At 39.3% G+C, this 22,035-nt stretch overlaps 1 protein-coding gene across 1 annotated transcript in view; it reads left to right on the forward strand.

The window, feature by feature from the left end:
* Positions 1 to 22,035, forward strand: part of LOC150084454 (diacylglycerol kinase theta-like) — a 457,615-nt gene that overhangs the window by 318,107 nt on the left and 117,473 nt on the right. Inside the window, exon 15 of the mRNA XM_090376240.1 lies at positions 3,301 to 3,451. Within this exon, the coding sequence (XP_090232366.1) occupies positions 3,301 to 3,451 (151 nt within the window). The remainder of the gene's footprint in view (positions 1 to 3,300; positions 3,452 to 22,035) is intronic.

Here is a 22,035-nt window from a genome sequence, read left to right on the forward strand (position 1 = left end):
AATGTGTTGAAGTGGGATTTACTCAAAGAGGTAACTACCATCAGGGGTAAAGGGAATGGTTTTTGCTTTCGTAAAGGCAACTATGGTGGTCTGGGACAGTATTTAAATTCTATACGGTGGTCTGAGACAGTATTTAAATTCTATATGGTGAGACCAACTGATGATGTTACCAACAGCAAATTCAAAATGGGAGGCATTTAAAGAATTAATCTTGGAAGTTACTAGGATTTACATACCAACTTTAGGCTTCAATGGATGTCAGATGAACTAATCAGACATGTGGCAGAGAAGAAAAATGCATGGGATACATATAAATTAATGGGTGACATTGGAAGCCTATGATAGATATAAACTGGTCTGTAACAAAGTCACAAAGGAGATTAGGCAGGCAAAGGCAGATTATGAGAAATCTTTGGCAAAGGATGCAAAGAAAAACAGCAAAGAGTTCTTTACCTATGTAAACGGCACTTCCATAGCCAGGTGGGCAGGAGCAGCAGTGCATGGCACACGCTTCTTGATCAGACCAGGTTTGAGCCCGTGACCACCAAATATGGAGGATGCGGAAAGGTCAGGAAATGACCAGCGCATATCCCCAGAGCAATATAGCCTTAGTTGCTAATGCTGCTAAAAACCAAATAATAACAACAACAACAACCTATGTAAACTCTAGAAAGAAATGGATCAATCAGATTGGTCCACTGGATATTGATGATTCAACTGTTGATGATTCTGCTCAGGTGGCTAACAAACTAAATGAGTATTTTGCATCTGCATTCACACATGAGGAGTTATTCAGGGAGGGGAATACCAGAGGTGAATTAACTCTGGCAGTGAGCTAGATGATTTTGTAATAACTGAGAGGAAAGTGGAGAAATTGTTGAGGATAAACATAAAAAAAAAAGGCAACTGGGGTGGATGGCATCTATCCAGTTATATTAAAGGAGGCAGCAAAGGAAGTAAGCAAACCGTTAAGCATAATTATGGGAGCTTCCTTCGACTCAGGGGTGTTACCCATGGACTGGAGATTTGCAAATGTGACCCAATTTCACAAAGCAGGATTAAAGGGCGGCACAAGTAATTGCAGATCTGTTAATTTAATTTCTGTTCCAGGAAAATTAATGGAGGCACTGGTTAAAGAAGCACTGTAGGATCATCTAGACAAGACTTCATACTCGGACACAGCATGGTTTTGTTAAGGGGAAGTCTTGTCTGACCAATTTGATTGGATACTGTGATGTGGTCACAAAGGAACTGGATGCAGGGAACAACTTTGATATCATATATTTGGATCTTAGAAAGGCTTTTGATACTGTTGCACATGGAAGACTGCTGCACAAATTGGAGCAGTGTGGCATTGGAGGCAAATTGCTGCTATGGATAAAGGGATGGTTGAGTGGGAGAAGACAAAGAGTGATAATCAATGGACACTGCTTTTCATGGACTAATGTTATTAGTGGAGTCCCTCAGGGTTCAGTGTTGGGTCCATTGTTGGGTGAAGGTAAAGAAAGCCTGCATGGGAAGCATGCAAAAGTTCGATGAAATTTACCGGTAAAAGTACTTGCCGTAAAGGCATTTGTATTGTTGCATGCTCGGTAAACAGACGGTTGGTGTTATCAACAGTCTGTTAGTGGAGGGGGTAACCTGACCCATTTTCTTTAGAATCACTGGTGAACTAGTTGATAAATTGTTTATTAAGAAAAAAAAACAGGGTGAAGGAAGCCCACACGAGAAGCATGGCAAACTTTGAAAAAGGTTACCGTGAAAATACGTTACGAACGTTTTTTACAATGCCAGAGCATCCAATATGACTCTGTTCGTGATTCGATTAGTTAATTCAATTAGTGATTCTAAAGAAAAGAGGTAAGGTTACCCCCCCTCCACTTCAGGAGGGTTTGAAGCTCCCATGGGATTCAACTGCTACTCCAGACCGATAACGCCCACCATCTGTTTACCGAGCGAGCAACAATACAAATGCTGTTACAGCAAAGTACTTTTACAGGTAAATTTCATCGAACTTTTGCATGCTTCTCATGCAGGCTTTCTTTACTTTAGCACATTGTTGTTTTCTTTATTTATAAATGATATTGATGATGGTATACCAGGCTTAATGTCCAAGTTTGCAGATGATACAAAGGTTGACAGGGTTGTTAAGGACACTAATGACAGTACGCTGCTGCAACAGGATCTAGAAAATTTGAGCAGATTGGCTGGGTGGTGGCAAATGAAGTTTAACATTGACAAGTGTAAAGTACTACATATGGGAAGCAGTAACCCCAGAGTAATGTATCAACTCTGTGGTACTACACTGACAGCGGTAGAGAATGAAAAGTACCTGGGGGTAATTGTGCAGAGAGTTATGAAGTTTTCTGAGCAGTGCAGATGGTCTGCAAGAGTAGCTCATGGTGTCTTGTCAATGATATACACGAATTTTTCTAGCAGGGATAAGGTGATGATTATCCCGTTGTATAAGGCAATAGTCAGGCCACACCTTGAGTACTGTATACAGGTCTGGAGACCTCATTTTAAGAAGGATGTAGAGCTTTTGGAATGAGTACAGAGAAGGGCAACAAGATTAGTGAATGGAACGAAGGGTTGCTCTTATGAAGAAAGGCATTTCTTTAAAGTTTTAAAGAAATTTTATAGTTTTGCAGATTACAGTGTCTAGAGACTAGGCACCTGCGGGGTGATCTGATTGAGGTGTTTAAAGCCTAGAATGGTTTGAGCATGCTCAGTGCTGATGGGATTCTTCCTCTTGCTCAGAATAATCACCTGAGAGGGCATAAATTCAAATTGAGGAAAGATAGTTGTAGGATACATCTGTGGAAGTTTGCCTTTAGCCAGTGGGTAGTTGATTGGCGGAACAGATTTCCATCTTTTGTTGTGGAAGTTGATAGCCCAAATAAATTTAAGGCTGAGCTGGACAGGTATTTGGAATAAATGGAGGGGTGAAATGGGAGTGGTTTTTTTTTTTTTTTTTGGCTGATGCTGCATAAGCTTGCTTTCTTGCATCGTATGCCTCTACTTATGCTATTGATAACAGGTAATTTTGGTGCAGATGGCATATCAACTTTCACTGTAGTTAGTAAATGTTGTCAACTGGATGAAATAACTAATTATGTACTTATAAAGTAATCCTATATTCTTGCCTAAAAATATAATAAAATAAGTACTAAAACATATGAAGTTGAGTTCAGAATTTTAATTTTGCTGTGATTCTGGCTTAAGTATTTTGATCTCTAAAGGCTAACTTCCTGTCTTTTCTACTCACACTGTGTAAATAAATTACTTTGTTTTATGCAGGAGTCCGTTCGGCAGAAGGAACTAACTAGGTTTTGTCTTCGTCAAAAAGAAGATCTCCAGAGTTCATCTGTAGCACTTTTTGTTGGAAATCTTCCTCCTAATTTATCTCAACGGCAATATGAAATGCTGCTCCTTGAAATCCTTGGGAAACGTAAGTTTAAAAAAAATTATTGTGTTAGTATTTTAGTTTATTTTATTTTTCTGTTCACTGACAATGATTGCAGTGACAAGTATGGAAGTAATATTACTTTATCTGTAAAAAATTATCATACAGAGTCTTGAAGGTTTGAGGTAGGGCTTTCTTTTCTTTTTAATTCTAATCTCAATCATAAAAGATTGAATCTATAGTGTTCTACTAACATGTATGAATTAAGAGGGGAGAAGGAACTTATTGATATAAAATTTTAATTTTGAAAGAGTGTAATTTTAAAAAAAATATATGCAAAAAGGTTTATTTGAAAGATCATGGAAGAACTACTGAATGAAGATGCAGAAAAGTTAATGTGAAGGGAATGTGAAAAGTGAATGTGTGAAGTATATGGCAACTGGTTGCAACATATTGTAATACATTTTGAAGAAGATGAAAAGGATAGAATTTTAAATGCCAGTTCAGTTGAATAGTGCCCATGAAAATATCTATAGAAAAGGCCTGCAGCAAAAATTCTCGTAAGGAATAGAGCAGTTCAAAAGGATTTCAGTATTTTGGCATCCCAGGGAATAAACTAGCAGAAAAAGATGCAAAAAGAAAAAAAAAGGTGGTGCAAGGATTTTTTCCAGTATCATTGAGGATATGTTAAGAAATTGTGGAAACTACTAGTTGGGGGGGGTAAGAAGGGTAATATAGACACATATCTGATGATATGGGTCAAAGTAATGCTTGCACACTATTCAAGAATTCATGTTTGTTGCCACAAAAGCCAAGGTTCGTAAGATTTTTTGAGGGTGACAATGTTTCAAATGAGCAGGAAGATAAAGCCAGTGAAACAAGCCAAAATAACTTCATGGTTAAGACTAAATATTTAATATAACTGCTGATATTACTGTAGACATGGTTAAGATTAAATACTTAGTCTTGACTATGTCTACAGTAATGGCAGCAGTTTGTAAACAATATGGGTGAATTTGAACTCCTAATTAGGACAACTAATGTGACATAATAGTGCTAACAGAAATTTGGTGCTACCTGGAAATTATTATTATTATTGCTCTTATATTATTTCTACCTGATTGGGGGTTCCACCTCGTGACGGGTATTGCTACCAAGTACACAGGGTGGTTGTTGTTATGTCTGGTGTTAGTGTTGGTCGAGTAACTCTCTGACTATCCTACAGGTGTTCAGGATTGTGACTTTCTGGAGTTCCTTGTAGGTGTTCGCTGGGAGACCTATTGCTGCCAGGCTGTTATGTAGGGTCTTTGGCGCCATACCTGTGGTTGACACGATGATCGGGATGGTCGTTACTTGTTGCATATGCCACATCTCTTTGATCTCCTCTTTTGGTTTGTGTACTTCCTGATTTTTTCCACATGGGTTTTCTGCAGGTTGCCAGTTTTGGGTACCGCTATGTCAGTCAGATAGGTAACCTTTTCCTTCTTGTCCATGAGGGTTATGTCTGGTCTCTTGTGCGGGATTGTCTTATCCGTTATTATGGTGCGGTCCCAGTACAGCTTGTGGGTTGGGGTCTCTAGTACTGCCTGGGGTTCGTATTTGTAGTACAATACACTTTCTTCGATCAACTGGTATTTCCCTGCTGTGTTGGATCGTTTCTGAGGCCAGGTGGCATCATCGACATGCGTCATCGAACACCCTAGGCTCCTTGGTGATGTATTTTCTGGAGTTCCTGATGTTGATTACCTGGTCTTGGATGGCAAGCATGAATCCTCCAGTCTTGGGAAACAGCGTCCCGCTCGTGAGCCATGCATTAGAAGCAGTTTTATCTATGTGATCTTGATGGAGATCATTGTAGTGTCTGCCATGGAGTGTCTTCTCTGCCCATCTTTCTAGCTTCGTTTGTATCTCCTGGTTGGGGGGGGGACTCCTCACTTTTGAGTGGAATATACCGCTTGTCTATCTTCCCTATGGCCTGGTGGAGTGCTGCTGTGTATTTCTGGAAGTAATCCTTCAGGTTAACTATCGCTGTCTTCTGTTGCTTAATGAGGTCTATCAGGCCCCTTCCTCCTTCTTCCTGGGCAATTGTCATTCTCTCCACAGCAGATTTCGGGTGGTGTTGGTGTCTCTTGGTCATCATTGTCCTTGTCTTTCTCATGATATCCTCCAGCTCGGTGTTAGTCCAATCTATGACCTCGAAGGAGTATGTTAGCACTGGGACTGCATAAGTGTTTATTGCTTTAACTGTGTTCCCTCCATTCAGCTTTGCTTTCAGCAGGCTTCTGAGTCTCTGATGGTATTTTTCAGTCAGGCAGGCTTTAATTTCCTTGTGCTGTAACTGCTGAGCCTGCATCATCCCCAAGTATTTGTAGACCTCTCCCTCTGCCATGGCTTCGATCTATTTACCAGTCTGCAGTTATTATTATTAGGCATATGGTGCAAGGAAGCCTGACGCTTTTGCTGCACCAGCCAAAAAAAAAAAAAATCCTAAGTTACCCTGAGAGAGAGAGAGAAGTAGAAGAGAATCACCAAGGAAGAGAAGAATGATGATAACCAGCTCATTTGGGAGATGATGAATTCCATTACAATATGTATAATGTATTTAGGGAAGACAGGAGTGGTGGAGTCAAAGTAGCCTGAGCATAAAAAAAAGCTTTTGCTAGGTCTGAAATTACATCTGCCAGCATATTCTGTGTGGTTTAAGTTAGTTGGAAGTAAAGGTATAGTGGGAGTAATATACAGACCAGAAGACTGTAAATAGTTTGATGAGAGTCTCGTCTCTACGTGCAGATGGAATGGGCAAGCAAGCACGGATGTCTTATTATGGGTGACTTCAATCTGCTCCAGATTGATTGGAATAAGTGGAGGGAAACTCAACATGGGAAAAAAATTTTGTAAATAAACTAGATGATTATTATTTGTTCCAGCATGTTAGAGAAAATACTAGGGGCGAGAATATTCTTGACCTCATCATTACTCACGAATCAAATCATGAATCACAGAGCTTAAAATAGAGGAATCATTGGCAGCTTTAGATCGTGCAGTCATTGGTTGGAAGATGAAGAAAGATGTTGCAGTAGTTGAAGGTAAAGGCACAGTTTTTATTTTCAAAAAAGGGGACTATGTTATTTTAAGGCACTACATGGCATCTATTAATCGGGTGGACTGCAATGGGAGGGTGAATAAATTAGAATCATGGAATACTATTAAAGCAGTAATCACCGAATCCACGAATGCATATATACCATTAAGAAAATATAGTTTGAGGAGGATGTCAGGATGGATGAATATGGAGCTGGCCAGTCTAATAGAGCAGACAAAGACATCATGAAAAGTTATAGAGCAATGAAAAGTACCAAAACCTACAACAGCTACAATTTGATCAGTAGTAATACTACAGATAAGATTAGGGAGGCCGAGCATGAGAAAGCACTGGCTAAGCAAGCAAAGAGTGGGGATGAGGAGTCTTTTGTGTATGTGAATACAAAGAAGAAGAAAATGAATCAGATTGGGCCCTTGTGCACCGGGAATAGAAATGTCTTAGATAACCCAGCTGATGTTGCTGATGAATTGAATAGATACTTCTCATTGGTCATTACTGATGAAAGACCTTTTGTTGAGGAGAGGCTGTGTAAGTGTAGCTGAGCCATATGAAATTAGTGATTTTGATTTTGAATTTTGAATTTGATGACTATTTATTAGAAAAACTTTGGAGCCTAAAGGCAAGTAAATCCCCTAGAGTTGACATATCTTTTTAAGTCAGGCAGCCAGAGAGTATATCGATGTCTCTTCTTGGTTGAAGTGGGTTGTTCTTTCCCTTTCAGTAGGTTTTTGTGAATGGTAATCTTGGTCAGTAGACATTATGGTGGACTTGCCACTTGCGATAGGGGGAATTTGGGAAAGATGTCATAGCAATAGTAAGTCAGGGGATGTAGTTTCCCCTTGTTATTTTTTCCTGTGCTGGTTTCCTTTTCCATTCATGCATTGCTGTGCCTGGGCACTAGTGTCCAACAAGCACATTGGTGACACTACAGCATTTGCCATCAACGATGATCAGTATTGAGAAGAGGGTGTCTCTTGGGTCATCTGCTTTGGAAGCCCATGTGTGTCTGGGGATGTGGCACGTCATCATTTTGGATATTGTTCTTTCATTCCTTTTGTGGGTTCTGTTTACTTTTATGACCTTGGCAGAAGTGACTTCCTTCTCTTGAATGCCGATATTGCAAAATCTGTGATAACTGTATAATGGGGTTTGATATTGATTAATCTTAGCATTAGTTGAGGCATATGATGCAAGAAAGCAAGCTTATCTTGTTTCCATTCCTCTTCTTAGTGCTCCTATTTCCAATTCCAGGTTGTTTCTGATATCTGTAAGATGTGGTAGTTGAAGAGAACATGGTCTCATGTCTGCACCTCTCCACACTGACAGTGCATGGAGTTAGAATTCCCAGTTTGTGTAATTTACCGTTTAGACTCCCATGTCTTGTAATTAAGTAGCTTGCCTCCAAACCTGGGACCGACCAGGCTAGCCAAGTGGGTAAAGTGCCTGGCTGGAAACCCAAAGGTTGTGGGTTCGAATCCCGCCTCGGGCTTGGATCAGAGTATAATGCAAAGAAACTTTGGGAGGTGCATTATGGCAAATCTGGGATTCTCCATGTTTGAGTTTTGGTTATTTATTTTGCCTGTGGCATAAACTGGTGAGTAACCCTGCCAACTGTGGTTTCCTGCCATCTTTGCTGCTATTTCTCATTAAGTATTTACCATTTGCCTTATTCTTGATTTTTCTTGTTTTGCTGATGCTATTACATGTACTGTGATGTCATCAGTTGTGGTTGGAGTTGTCCCGTGAGTGGCAAACTCAAGTCTTCTATACTGTACTGTAAATCCAATGGCAGTTTTTAGATTGAACCTTCAGGACCAGACAGACTACCCTGCAGGCCAGTAACATTACCTTTTGCTCCTGTAAGAGCTATTTTTGTATGGCTGTCTGCCCATGCTACTGCCTCATAGGTCATGATGGGTGGGAAAACAGTTATAATAGGTTTTTAGTGTCCTCCCTCTAAGGCTCTAGTTTTTTCTGGTGACTTCAGTTAGTATGGCCAATGGCCACATACATTGAGTGATTACTGAGTTTGGCCACCTAATTAATCCTGTTTTGGGCCATCATTTGCATGGATAACAGCTGCTGTTCACCTAGACATTGACCACACTAGATGTCTGAAGATGTCCATAGGGATCTGTAGCTATGCTGCCTGAAAGGCTTTCCGCAGTGTCAGAGTAGATGATAGTTGCATGTCAATATGAGGGGGTATCAAAAAGTTTGTACCCTGACCTAGACAAAACATCAGCAGGAAGATGCCATTTTTAATATAAGTTGTCTACATATTCAATAACTAACATGTGAAATTTCATTCCAGTAGGTGATCGTACACCAGAGGTGAAGCCTAGAATCTCAGGAAGGACGTTATGGTTGACAAAGTGGAGTATTGAACAGTGATCAAGTTCCTGCATTTGCAGGGCAAGAAAGCCCAGGAAATTACAAAGAAATGAAAACTGTGTATGGGCAGAATTGTCCATCCTATGAAACTGTAAAAAAGTGGAAATGGGAGTTCCAGTGCCAAGAGAAGGAAGGCCATCAACATCCACAATCATTGAGACAGTTGCAAAGGTTAAGCAGCTGGTGCCGAGTGACAGATGTATGACAATTCATTTCATCGCAATTGAAGTGGGAATTAGTTATGGGTGTGCCCACAGCATTTTACCTGACCATCTGCACATGTCTCAGGTCTCCGCACGATGGGTTCCAAGATTGATAACGCTTTTGCAGAAGCAATGTCGAATGCAATGTTCTCGCCAACTGTTGAATTTGTGTAATGCAGATGTTGAGATTTTTGATCGGTTGGTGACAAATGATGAATGCTGAGTGTACTAGTATGATCCGGAGACTAAAGACATGTCAAAGCAGTTGAAGCACACCTCTTCCCAAAAAGGAAAAGACAACTCCATCTGTGAAGAAGGTGCTGTCTGTGTTTTGGGACAGAAAAGGGGCTATCCTGACAGATTACTTACCTCGTTGTTCCACACTTACTGGGGAATACTACAGAAATCTTTTTAAAAAGTTACACAATGCTTTGAAGGTGAAAAGGCTTTGAATGTTAACCAGAGGTGTCCATCTTCTGTCAGACAGTGCACCAGCTCACACGGCCGTTTCCACCATCAACTTTGTTGCCCAGTGTGGCTTCAAACTACTACTACAGCACTCACCCTATTCCCCTGACCTAGCACCATCAGACTTTTTTTTTTTGAGAAATAAAGAAACCATTGCTATCAAGGCAGCATTAGATGGGTCGGAAAACTGCTAGCTTGGTGAGATTAACAGATCAAAACGTTAACGGTAGTTGCAGGCAGAGGTGAAAGTAATCCTTGCATTGCTTCTATTAGAATGAGCATTGGCCTGGAGGGTGGGGTGCTGAGGATTTCAGGGACTGGTGGGAGTCATCATGAAACAAATAAATATATGGGCTATGTTAGGGTAACTAAGAATAAGAATAGGTGCATGTATACTTGCATCTACACCAATGCTAGAAGTATAGTAAATAAATTTGATGAATTTGAACTGCTGGTCAATATATCAAAGGTAGGTATTGTTGGGATATCAGAGATGTGGTGACACAGATATTACGAAGGCAGAATTGGAATTTTGGAGAGTACTATGTGTACAAAAAGGATAGACAGAAAACGAAGGTAGGAGGGGTTATGCTGTTAATTAAAAAAAAACCCATAAAACTGAGGAAGTACATCCAGTCGATATAGATGGATAGTGCAACGTTGAGTCAGTTTGGTGTGACATAAGCACTGGGAAAACGAATATGAGAGTAGGAGTGTGCTATAGGCTTAATGACTCTAATGATTACAATGAACAATTGTACAGAGAAATAGAATCGGCCATTAAATCAGATTGTGTTATAATAGGGGATTTTAACTTCCTAGATACTGACTGGAACTTGTGAGTTGGTCACTTACACACTAGTAAGACTTGTGTGTCATTTTACAGTGATTGTTTTCTGCAGTAGCATGTTTGAGAGGCAAACCAGAGAGTTTAATACTCTTGATCTTGTTGTCGGCAGTGATTATCATGCATTAAGAATTTGCAGATAAAGGAACCACTAGGTGGCAGTGATCACAGTGTACTGATATGGGATTTACTTTAAGATATAATAATCATCCATCAGGAGTAAAGGGATATAATAATCATCCATCAGGAGTAAAGGTGACTACAGTGGTCTCAGGCAGTTTTTAAATTGTGTATAGTGAGACCAACTGATGTTACCAACAGCAAATTCTAAATGGGAAGCATTCAAGGAACTAATCGTGGAAGCTACTAGGCTTTTCATACAGATTAAGAAATATTGTTTCAAGTTTAAGCCTAAATGGATGTCAGATGAACTAATGAGACTCATGGCAGAGAAGAAAAATGCATGGGATGCATATAAATTATTAGATGACACAGAAGCCTATGGCCGGTATAAGCTAGTCTATATTCAAGTCACAAAGGAGATTAGGCAAGCAAAGGAAGATTATGAGAAATCTTTGGCAAAGGATGCTAAGAAAAACAGCAAGGTCTTCCTTACTTATATAAACTCTAGAAGGAAGGGGATGAATCAGAGTGGTCCACTTGATATCGATGTTTAAACTGTTGATGATCCTACTCAGACAGCTGATAATCTGAATGAGTATTTTGTGTCTACACATGTTAAGGGATTAACATTAACACATGTTAAGGGAGAAAAATGCCAAAAGTTTATCAAACTGTAATAGGGTGCTTAATGATTTTGTAATAGCTAAGAGCAAAGTGGAGGAGAAATTCTTGAAGCTAAACATAAAGAAAACACCTTGGGTGGATTGGATCTATCCAGTTATATTAAAGGAGGTGGCAAAGGAAGTAAGCAAACCCTTAGCCATAATTATGAGAGCTTCCTTGGACTCAGAGGAGGTATCCATGGACTGGAGATGTGTAAATCTGGCCCCAATTCACAAAGGGGGGGGGGGTGCAAAGAGTGACACAAATAATTATATACCTGGTAGTTTAACTTCTGTTCTGTGGAAAATAATGGAGTCACTGGTTGAAGAAGCATTGCAGGATCATCTAGACAAGACTGCATTAATATTTAAGACACAGCATGTGTTTGTTAATGGAAAGTCTTATCTGACCAATTTGATTAGATACTACGAAGTGGTCACAAAGGAACTGGCTGAAAAAAATAATTTTGATATCATATACGTGGATTTCAGGAAAGGCTTTTGACACTATTGCGCATGGAAGACTACTGTACAGTTTGGAGTGGTATGGTATTAAGGATAAGTTGCTACAATGGATAAAAGGGTGGTTGAATGGAAGAAGACAGAGAGTGGTAATCAATAGATGCTGTTCTTCATAGATTAATGTTATTAGTGGAGTTCCCAGGGTTCAGTGTTGGGCTCACTGTTGTTTTGTATATTTATCAATGATATTGATGAAGGTATATCAGGCTTAATGTCGAAGTTTGCAGATGATAAAAAGGTTGGTAGGGTTGTTAATGACAGTGTGCTACTGCAAGAGGATGTAGTAAATTTAGGCAAATGGACTCAGAAGTGGCAACTGAAATTTAACATTGACAAATGCAAATTACTGCATATGAGTAGAAGGAACCCCAGAGAAACATACCAACTGGGTGGTACTACACGTAGGGTGGTAGAAAATGAAAAAGACCTGGGTAATTACACCCAGGTCTTTTTCATTAAAAGGCTTAAGTTCTGCAAATTGCAGTGGCTGGAGACTAGGCACCTGCAAGGTGATCTGATTGAGATGTATAAGGCGAGATGGGTTGAGCACACTGAGTTCTGATGGGATTCTTCTGCTTGTTCATATTTCGAACCTGAGGGGGCATAAATTCAAAATGAGGAAAGAGTTGTAGATGTGCAGAAATTTGCATTTCAGGTTTAAGCCTAAATGGATGTCAGATGAACTAATGAGACTCGTGGCAGAGAAGAAAAATGCGTGGGATGCATATAAATTGTTAGATGACACAGAAGCCTATTAACTACTTGCCTTTATCCAGCAGGTAGTTAATTGCTGGAACAAACTTCCATCTGTCATTGTGGAAGTTGATAACTTAAATAAATTCAAGGAGGAACTGGACAAACGTTTAGAGTGAGTGGATATGTGAAAAATTTTTTTTTTAATTTAATTTTTTTTTTTTTTTTGGCTGATGCTACACAAGATCTTATGCTTGCTTTCTTGCATCCCATGTCACTATTACTATTGTGTGTACGCCGCTTTGATTCGTCTTTGGAAGTCATCAATGAAGTGGAATCGTGGTTTCAGGCAAAACGTGCGGACTTCTATGATCAAGGCATTAAACAACTGATCCATAGAAGGGATAAATTTGTTACTATACATGGAGAGTACATAGAAAAGGATTAAAGTTCCTGTGAAGTTTCACCTTTCTGTGGCTGTTATTTCTAGGTAAGGGTATTTACTTTTTGATACCCCATCATACACCTCATTCCCCATTCCAAAATATCTCACAGATGTTCAGTTCAATTGAAATCAAGGGAATTTGGAGGACAATTTAGTTGGGTGATATCTTCACTGTGTTCCTTGAACCATGTGTGCAATGTAGCCTAATGACATAGCACATTATGGCCCTGGATGATCGCTTTTCTATCCAGGAAAAAAATGCAACATGGCAGTGTGCACACTGACTCCTAAGAGTTGCCCATAGACATCACTAGTAAAACATTGGTCCATACTCAACAGGGATCCTAGTTCTCGCCAAGAAAACATGCCCCATATTAAGCAACCACCATTACCTAGCTTGTTGCCCTTCTCTGTATTCGTTCTAGGAACTATACATCTCTCCTAAAAAAAAAAAAAAATCTGACTGAGCCTTATACACTCAGTCAGATTTTATCCAACAATGACCACGTGTCTGCTATTTTTAGTTTCCTGAAATCAGTAAACCTTTTTAACCATATTTAAAAAATCTTTTTATTTTTACCTTGTTTACTGCTATTCGTCTTTTAAAATATATACGTGGCTTTTATACCCTGACTTAGTGACCTAATTCGTTAGGTCACTGAAAGCTTTTTATCACTTTCATGACAAGGTTTTGGCGCATTATAGCCTTAGTTGCTGATGCGCCAATAAAACTAAACCAAACAAACAAACAAATCTCTCCTAAAATGACATCTCCAGACCTCTACATAGTACTCAAGTTGTGGCCTGACAATCGTCTTATACAAAGGGATAATCACCTCCTTGTTTTTTCTGGAAAAATTTGTATATATCATTGACAAAACTCCATGCCTTCTCTGGCAGCTTGGCTACACTGCTCAGAGAACTTCATATCTGACTGCACAATTACTCCCAGGTCTTTTCATTCTCCACCTCGCTGAGTGTAGTATCACATAGTTGGCACGTTTCCCTTGGGTTACAGCTACCATATGCAGCATTTTGCATTTGTCAATGTTAAACTTCAGTTGCTACTTCTCAGAGCATCTGCCAAAATTTTCTAGATCCTGTTGCAGTAGCACACTGCCATTACTGTCATTAACAACCCTGCCAACCTTTGTATCATCTGCAAACTTGGACATTAAACCTGATATACCTTCATCAAAATCATTGATAAATACACAAAAGGGCAATGCACCAAACCCTGGGGACTCCACTAATAACATTAGTCCACGTAGAGCAGTGTCCATTTATTACCAATCTCTGCTGTCTCCCCCTCAGCCATCCCTTCCTTTATCCATTGCAGCAACCTGCCCTTAATGACATACCACTCTAATTTGTACAGCAGTCTTCCATGTGCAACAGTATTAAAAGCTTTCTGAAATCCAAGTATATGATATCAAAATTATTGATATTACATATGCAATGAACCATGTGTGCAATGTAGTCTAATGACATATTACATATGTTATTAGGCTACATTGCACACATGGTTCCTTTGCAACCACATCATAGTATCCAATGAAATTGGTCAGACAAGACTTTCCCTTAACAAACCCATGCTGTATCTGAACTATTACAGCAGTCTTGTCTAGGTGATCCTGCATGACTTTTTTTAACCAGTGACTCCATTATTTTTCTGGAACAGAAGTTAAACTAACAGGTCTATAATTATTTGTGTCACCCTTTGAACCCCCCTTTGTTTGTTTGTTATTTGGTTTTTAGGAGCATTAACAACTAAAGCCATATTGCTCCGGGGATATGCGATGGTCATTCCCTGACTTTTCTGCATTCTCCGTATTTGGTGGTCACAGACTCGAACCCCAGTCTAATCAAGAAGTGTGTGCTACGCACTGCTGCTCCTACCCACATGGCTATGGAGACATCACCCCATTTGTGAATTGGGGATACATTTGCACATTTCCAGTCCATGGGGACTTCCCCAGAATCTAAGGATGCTCTCATAATTATGGCTAAGGGTTTGCTTTCTTCCCCTTACTGCCTCCTTCAGTATAACTGGATAGATTCCATCCACCCCCAGGTGTCTTTTTTATGTTGATTTCAACAATTTCTACTCCACTTTGCTCTTTGTTATTACAAAATTGTTTAGCTCCCTGTTAGATTTTAGTGAACGTCTGTCCTCCCCCTCCTTACGGAATTCCTCATGCGTGAATGTAGATGCAATATACTCATTGAGTTTGTCAGCTATCTGAGCAGGATCATCAACAGTTAAACCACCAACATCAAGTTGACCAATCTGATTCATCCCAATCCTTCTATAGTTTACATAAGTAAAGAAGTCTTTGTTGTTTTTCTTAGCATCCTTTTCCAAGGATTTCTCATAATCAGCCTTTGCTTGCCTAACCTCCTTTGTGACTTGATTATAGACTAGCTTATATCTACCATAAGCTTCTGCATCACCTGATAATTTATATGCATCCCTTGTTTTTTTTTTCTTCTCTGCTACGAGACTCATTAGTTCATCTGACATCCATTTAGGTCTAAATCTTGAACAGTATTTTTTAGTTGGTATGAAAAGACTAGTAGCTTCCCAGATTATTTCCTTGAAGGCTTTCCATTTAGCATTCACTGTTTTTAACATCATCAGTTGATCCCAATGTATAGAATTTAAAAACTGTGTGAGACCACTGTAGTCACCTTTACTAAAACAAAAATCATTCCTTTACCCTTGATAGTAGAAGTTTATAGTTTATAGCCTTTTCCTTCAGGTTTTGTGTGTGGGGAATATTAAAGTTTATTCGTGTGCATAAACTAACCTCCAAACAAACAAAGAACAAATAAAACTGTATGCCAGTGCTGAGTAATTGTTAATTTCATTTGCTTTTGTGCTTGCAGGCCTTGTTGGTTGACTACTCATATGCATTACAGTAGTGTTTGAGTGCTTTTTGAACTCAGATATGCATTGCAGCACATCACTTCTAGTGTTGTTTTACATTTATATGCATAAAGGCAATGAATATGTTAATAGCGATCACTTTCCAATATTTTGTAAATTGTAAACAACAAGTACATTGCAGACACAAATATGAAAAATATAGAAATTTTTGACGGAAAACTGGGCAAAATTTTCTTCTTGTATATCACTGGACGATAAAATTATCCAATATCAATTCATTGATAAGCTCAATAAGAATATCACAGATCAGATATTAGCAACTGCAACAATTGCCATACCTCAGTCTAATACCAGAAGTCACAAGCATTCCAATTGCTGGTGGGATGATGCAAAAAAATAGAAAAGAATAAAATGTTGTATTTATTCTGCATTCATTATACTACCCTTAATCTTCTTAATTATATGCAACTTAAAGCAAAAGCATGACATATAAGAAGGGGTAGCTAAAAAAGAATCCTGGACTAAATTTGCCTCCAGTATCACTAGAGGCAAATTTAATATCACTAAAGATATAGATCCCAGCCAGATATAGTATCACAGTATCACTAAAGATATATATCCCAGCCAGATATAGTATCGCAGTATCACTAAAGATATATAGATCCCAGCCAGATTTAGTACAGTTTCACAATATCACTAAAGATATAGATCCCAGCCTTATCTGGAGGAAAATAAATCAACTCAACAGTAAATCTCCTCTGATTCCCTCTCCAATCCTAAATTGGAAAGGACAAAAATTCATGGTTTCTCATGAGGAGATAGTGCTGTTGTAGAGTCCTTTTCCCAACTGTCTGCTAGAACTGCATATGAACAAACTTTTCAGAAGGGTAAAATGAGGGCTGAGAAGATGAGAATTGATTTCAGTACAAGCTCATCACTTCCATATAATCAACATTTCACAATATGAAAACTGCTAGCTTTGGGGGATACAAGGACTAATAGATTAACAGTAGCCACTGGCAGAGGTAAAAGTGATTCTTGCACTGCTTCTATTGGAATGAGCAGCAGCCTGGAAAACAAGATGCAGGATATTTCAGAGACTGCTGGGAGTCATTGCAGTACAAGTAAACACATGGGTTGTGTTAGGGTAGCTAAGAATAGGAACAGGTGCATGTATACTTGCGTGTACACCAATGCTAGGAGTTTGGTAAATAAATTTGATGAATTTCAGGTATTGCTCAAAACATCAAAGGCAGATATTGTTGGGATCAGAGACGTGGTGTCACACAGATATAAGGAATGCAGAGCTGGAATTTGGGAAGTACAATGTGTACAGAAAGAATAGACAGGATAGGAAGGGAGGAGGGGTTATGCTATTAGTTAAGAAACACATAAAATATAAGGAAGTGAAGCCAGTCGACATCGCTGGACAGTGCAGTGTCGAGTCAGTTTAGTGTGATATAAGCATTGGGAGATCAAAATTGAGAGTAGGAATGTGCTATAGGCCTAATGACTCTGATGAGTATAATAAGAAACTGTACAGGGAAATAGAGTGGGCCAGTAAATCAGAGAGTCTTATAATGGGGAATTTTAATTTCCCAGATATTGATTGGAATTTGTGGGTTGGTCACTCATACCTCCGTAGCCGAGTGGGCAGGAGTGGGAGTGCAGTAGCAAAAGCTCTTTGAGTAGACTGGGGTTCAAGCCCCTGACTACTGAATACGGTCGATCTGCCAACCCGCACTGGACCAGCGTGGCAGATTATGGTCCATTTCCCTCAGCATGAATTGTTGAGGAGCCTTCCATCCTGCAGTGGGTTGATAATGGCTGCACTTTACTTTTTTTTTTTTTTTTTACACTAGCAAGGCTTTTGTGGATTTATTGGATGATTGTTTTCTACATCAGTATGGTCGGGAAACAACTAGAGGGAGTAATACTCTTGATCTGATTATCAGTAGTGATTCTTCATGCATTAAGAATCTGCAGATAAAGGAATCACTAGGTGACAGTGATCACAGTATGCTGAAGTGGGATTTACTGAAAGAGGTAACTACCATCAGGGGTAAAGGGAAGGGTTTTTGCTTTCGTAAAGGTGACTACGATGGTCTGAGACAGTATTTAAATTCTATACAGTGGGACCAACTGATGACGTTACCAATAGCAAATTCAAAATGGGAAGCATTCAAAGAACTTATCTTGGAAGCTATTAGGCTTTACATACCAACTAAGAAAAATTGTTCAAGGTTTAGGCCTAAATGGATGTCAGATGAACTAATGAGACATATTTTTTTTTTTTTTTTTTTTTTGATTTGGTAGTTGTTGGCGCATCGGCTTCTGTGGCCATATTGCACCTCCCAAGGTTTTTGCAGTACTTGATCCAAGCCCGAGGTGGGAATCGAACCCGCGACCTTTGGGTTGCCGGGCAGGTACTTTACCCACTCGGCTAACCCGGTCGGCAATGAGACATATGGCAGAGAAGAAAAATGCATGGAATACATATAAATTAATGGGTGACATGGAAGCCTATGACAGATATAAGCTGGTCTGTAACCAAGTCACAAAGGAGATTAGGCAGGCAAAGGCAGATTATGAGAAATTCTTGGCAAAGGATGCAAAGAAAAACAGAAAAGAGTGCTTTACCTATGTAAACTCTAGAAGGAAAGGGGATGAATCAGATTGGTCCACTTGATATTGATGGTTCAACAGTTGAGGATCCTGCTCAGGTGGCTAACAAACTAACTGAGTATTTTGCATCTACATTCACACATGAGGAGTTATTCAAGAAGGGGAATGCCAGAGGTGAATTAAACTCTGGCAGTGAGCTAAATGATTTTGTAATAACTGAGGGAAAGTGGAAGAGAAATTGTTGAGGATAAACATAAAAAAGGCACCTAGGGTGGATGGGATCTATCCAGTTATACTAAAGGAGGCAACAAAGGAAGTAAGCAAACCCTTAGCCATAATTATGAGAGCTTTGGACTCAGAGGAGGTACCCATAGACTGGAGATATGCAAATGTGACCCCAATTCACAAAGGAGGATCAAAGGCCGACACAAGTATTTATAGACCTCTGAGTTTCACTTCAGTTCCAGGAAAATTAATAGAGGTGCTGGTTAAAGAAGCACTGCAGGATCATCTAGACAAGACTTCAATTATAGCTTGGACACAGCATAGTTTTGTTAAGGGAAAGTCTTACCTGACCAATTTGATTGGATACTATGATGCAGTCACAAAAGAACTGGATGTAGGGAATAACTTTGATATTATATATTCGGATCTTAGAAAGGCTTTTAATACTGTTGCACATGGAAGACTTCTGCACAAATTGGAGCAGTGTGGCATTGGAGGCAAATTGCTGCTATGGATAAAGGGATGGTTGAGAGGGAGAAGACAGAGAGTGTTAATCAATGGACACTGCTCATCGTGGACTAATGTTATTAGTGGAGTCCCTCAGGGTTCAGTGTTGGGTCCATTGTTGTTTTCTGTATTTATAAATGATATTTATGATGGTATATCAAGCTTAGTGTCCAAGTTTGCAGACGATACAAAGGTTGGCAGGGTTGTTAAGGACACTACTGATGCTATGCTGCTGCAGCAGGATCTGGAAAGATTTAGCACATGGGATGAGAGGTGGCAAATGGAGTTTAACATTGACAAATGTAAAGTACTACATATGGTTAACAGTAACTCCAGAGCAATGTATCAACTCTGTGGTACTACGCTGACAGTGGTAGAGAATGAAAAGGACCTGGGGGTAATTGTGTAGGCAAATGTGAAGTTTTCTGAGCAGTACAGACGGGCTGCAAGAGTAGCTCATGGTGTTTTGTCAACGATATACAGGAATTTTTCTAGCAGGGATAATTAGGTGATTATTCCCTTGTATAAGGCAATGGTCAGGCCACACCTTGAGTACTGTATACAGGTCTGGAGGCCTCATTTCAAGAAGGATGTAGAGCTGCTGGAACGAGTACACACAAAGACAACAAGATTAGTGAATGGAACAAAGGGTTGCTCTTACGAAGAAAGGTTTAAATTTAGCAAATTACAGTGTCCGGAGATTAGGCACCGGCGAGGTGATCTGATAGAGGTGTATAAAGCCTTGAATGGTTTGAGCATGCTCAATGCTGATGGAATTTTTCCTCTTGCTCAGAATAATCACCTGAGAGGGCATAAATTCAAATCGAGGAAAGACAGATGTAGGATAGATGTGCGGAAATTTGCCTTTAGCCAGCGGGTAGTTGGTCGGTGGAACAGGCTTCCATCCCTTGTTGTGAAAGTTGGTAGCCTAAATAAATTTAAGGCTCAGCTGGACTGGTATTTTGAACGAACGGAAAGTTGAAATGGGAGTGTTTTTTTTTTTGGCTGATGCTCCATAAGCTTGCTTTCTTGCATCATATGCCTCTACTAATGCTAATACACAAACTACGTGGATCTCTAAATAAATTAACAAATAGCACTGGTAGCTCTTTTGGGATACTTTCTCTTTGGAATATTTTCAATTGTAAAAACTCAGTGAGAGTTTTTAAACCACTTTTTGGCGTCATTCAATTATGGTAGCAGTTCCAAAATGAGAGAGGAATCACTCTGATCTACAAAACTATGAACAATCTCTCTTATTAGCTGCTTAAGTAAGATTTTAGACAACTGATACATAACAGACTTGAATGGTATCTAGAAACTCAATCACTGATGAATAGAAGTCAGTTTGGTTTCTGTAAAAACAGGACCACATTATATACCCTTAGTCTTTGATGCTCTTAAAACTCTGCTACAAGTATGGAACACCTATTAGATCTTATGATCAAAGTCAAAGAAAACATATGAAATGTCTTCATAAGAAATGAGTGTTTAGTTATTTGTGTGCTTAGATATACAGAAAGCCTTTTACACAACTTGTTGCTATGGCTTACTTCAAGATTTGCATTTCTCGGTTTCTGCCTCTTATCACAGAAAACTATGGCATATATTTTTGTAGAAAAAGGAAAATGCATGCTGAACCAGAACTCTGGGTGGGAAATCAACCTATATATCAATTTCTGACAATAACCTGTTTCTAGTACTTGTACTTGAAGCAAACTCAACTTTTTAAGTCGATAAAACATATAAGAATGCTCTATCTGAAGAAGCTAAATATTCTTAGCGTCATCTTTGGTATGACCTGGGGAATTGATCAATACACTATTCTCCACCTATATTAATTCCAGTGAGATTATGGCGCTCCTGCTTACCACTCCTCTAGAACAAGCACCTTACACTGGCCAAATACAGCCCATGTCCTTAGGATAGCCCTAGGGACTTTTAGAACATCTGCAGTCCAAAGCCTGTATGTAGAGGCTTATGAACCACTACTACATATTAGAAAAAAGAATGCTTTTATTCAATTATGCAGTTAAAATCCGAAGTCCTCCTTCCCAACCCATTTGGCCACACTTTTTGGATTTACAGTCGATGATTAACTACAGAAACAAGCGTAATAAAGCCAGACCAGCAGGAATCGGATTACAGGTACTAATTGCTGCCTTGATAACATATCTGATCTGTGATATACTTAGTGAAGTTATCAATGATTTGATATTGGATAATTTTGTCATCAAGTGATATACAAGATTTTTCCTGGTTTGCCTTTGAACATTTCCATATTTTTCATGTTTGGGTCTACAGTGTACATGTTATTTACAATTTACAAAGTATTCGGAAATGATCGCTATTAACACATCCATTGCCTTTATGTAAATGTAAAATATGTAATTAATGTAAAACAGCACTAGGAGTTTGTTTACTTGGTTTTTAGGAGCATTAGCAACTAAGGCCATATTGCTCTCTGGGGATATGCGGTGGTCATTCCCTGACCTTTCCACATCCTCCGTATTTGGTGGTCACGGGCTCGAACCCCGGTCTAATCAAGAAGCGTGTGCTGCGCAGTACTGCTCCTGCCCACCTGGCTACGGAGATGGCCGCACTAGGAGTGATGTGCTGCAATGCACATCTGAGTTCAAAATGCATCCAAGCACTGCTGTAATGTATACAAGTAGTCAAACAACAAGTCCTGCAACCATAAAGGCAAATAAAATTAAGAATTTTTTTTTTTTTTTTTTTTTTTTTTTTTTATGAGAACCCCAAACACGAGAGGTATTAGAACCTATAGTACTTAGTACCGTGCTTGGGTTGGAGGTAGAGAAGACGAAAGAAGATATTTCTTGACATTGGACTTGTACTTCTGTAGATTGTAATTTTCAGGAAATACGTATGAAGGAAGGTTGTTCCAGAAAACGGAAGTTG

Source organism: Mastigoproctus giganteus, chromosome 6, assembly GCF_048544385.1.
Source record: "Mastigoproctus giganteus isolate SK-2022 chromosome 6, ASM4854438v1, whole genome shotgun sequence".
Classification (NCBI taxonomy): Eukaryota; Metazoa; Arthropoda; class Arachnida; order Uropygi; family Thelyphonidae; genus Mastigoproctus; species Mastigoproctus giganteus.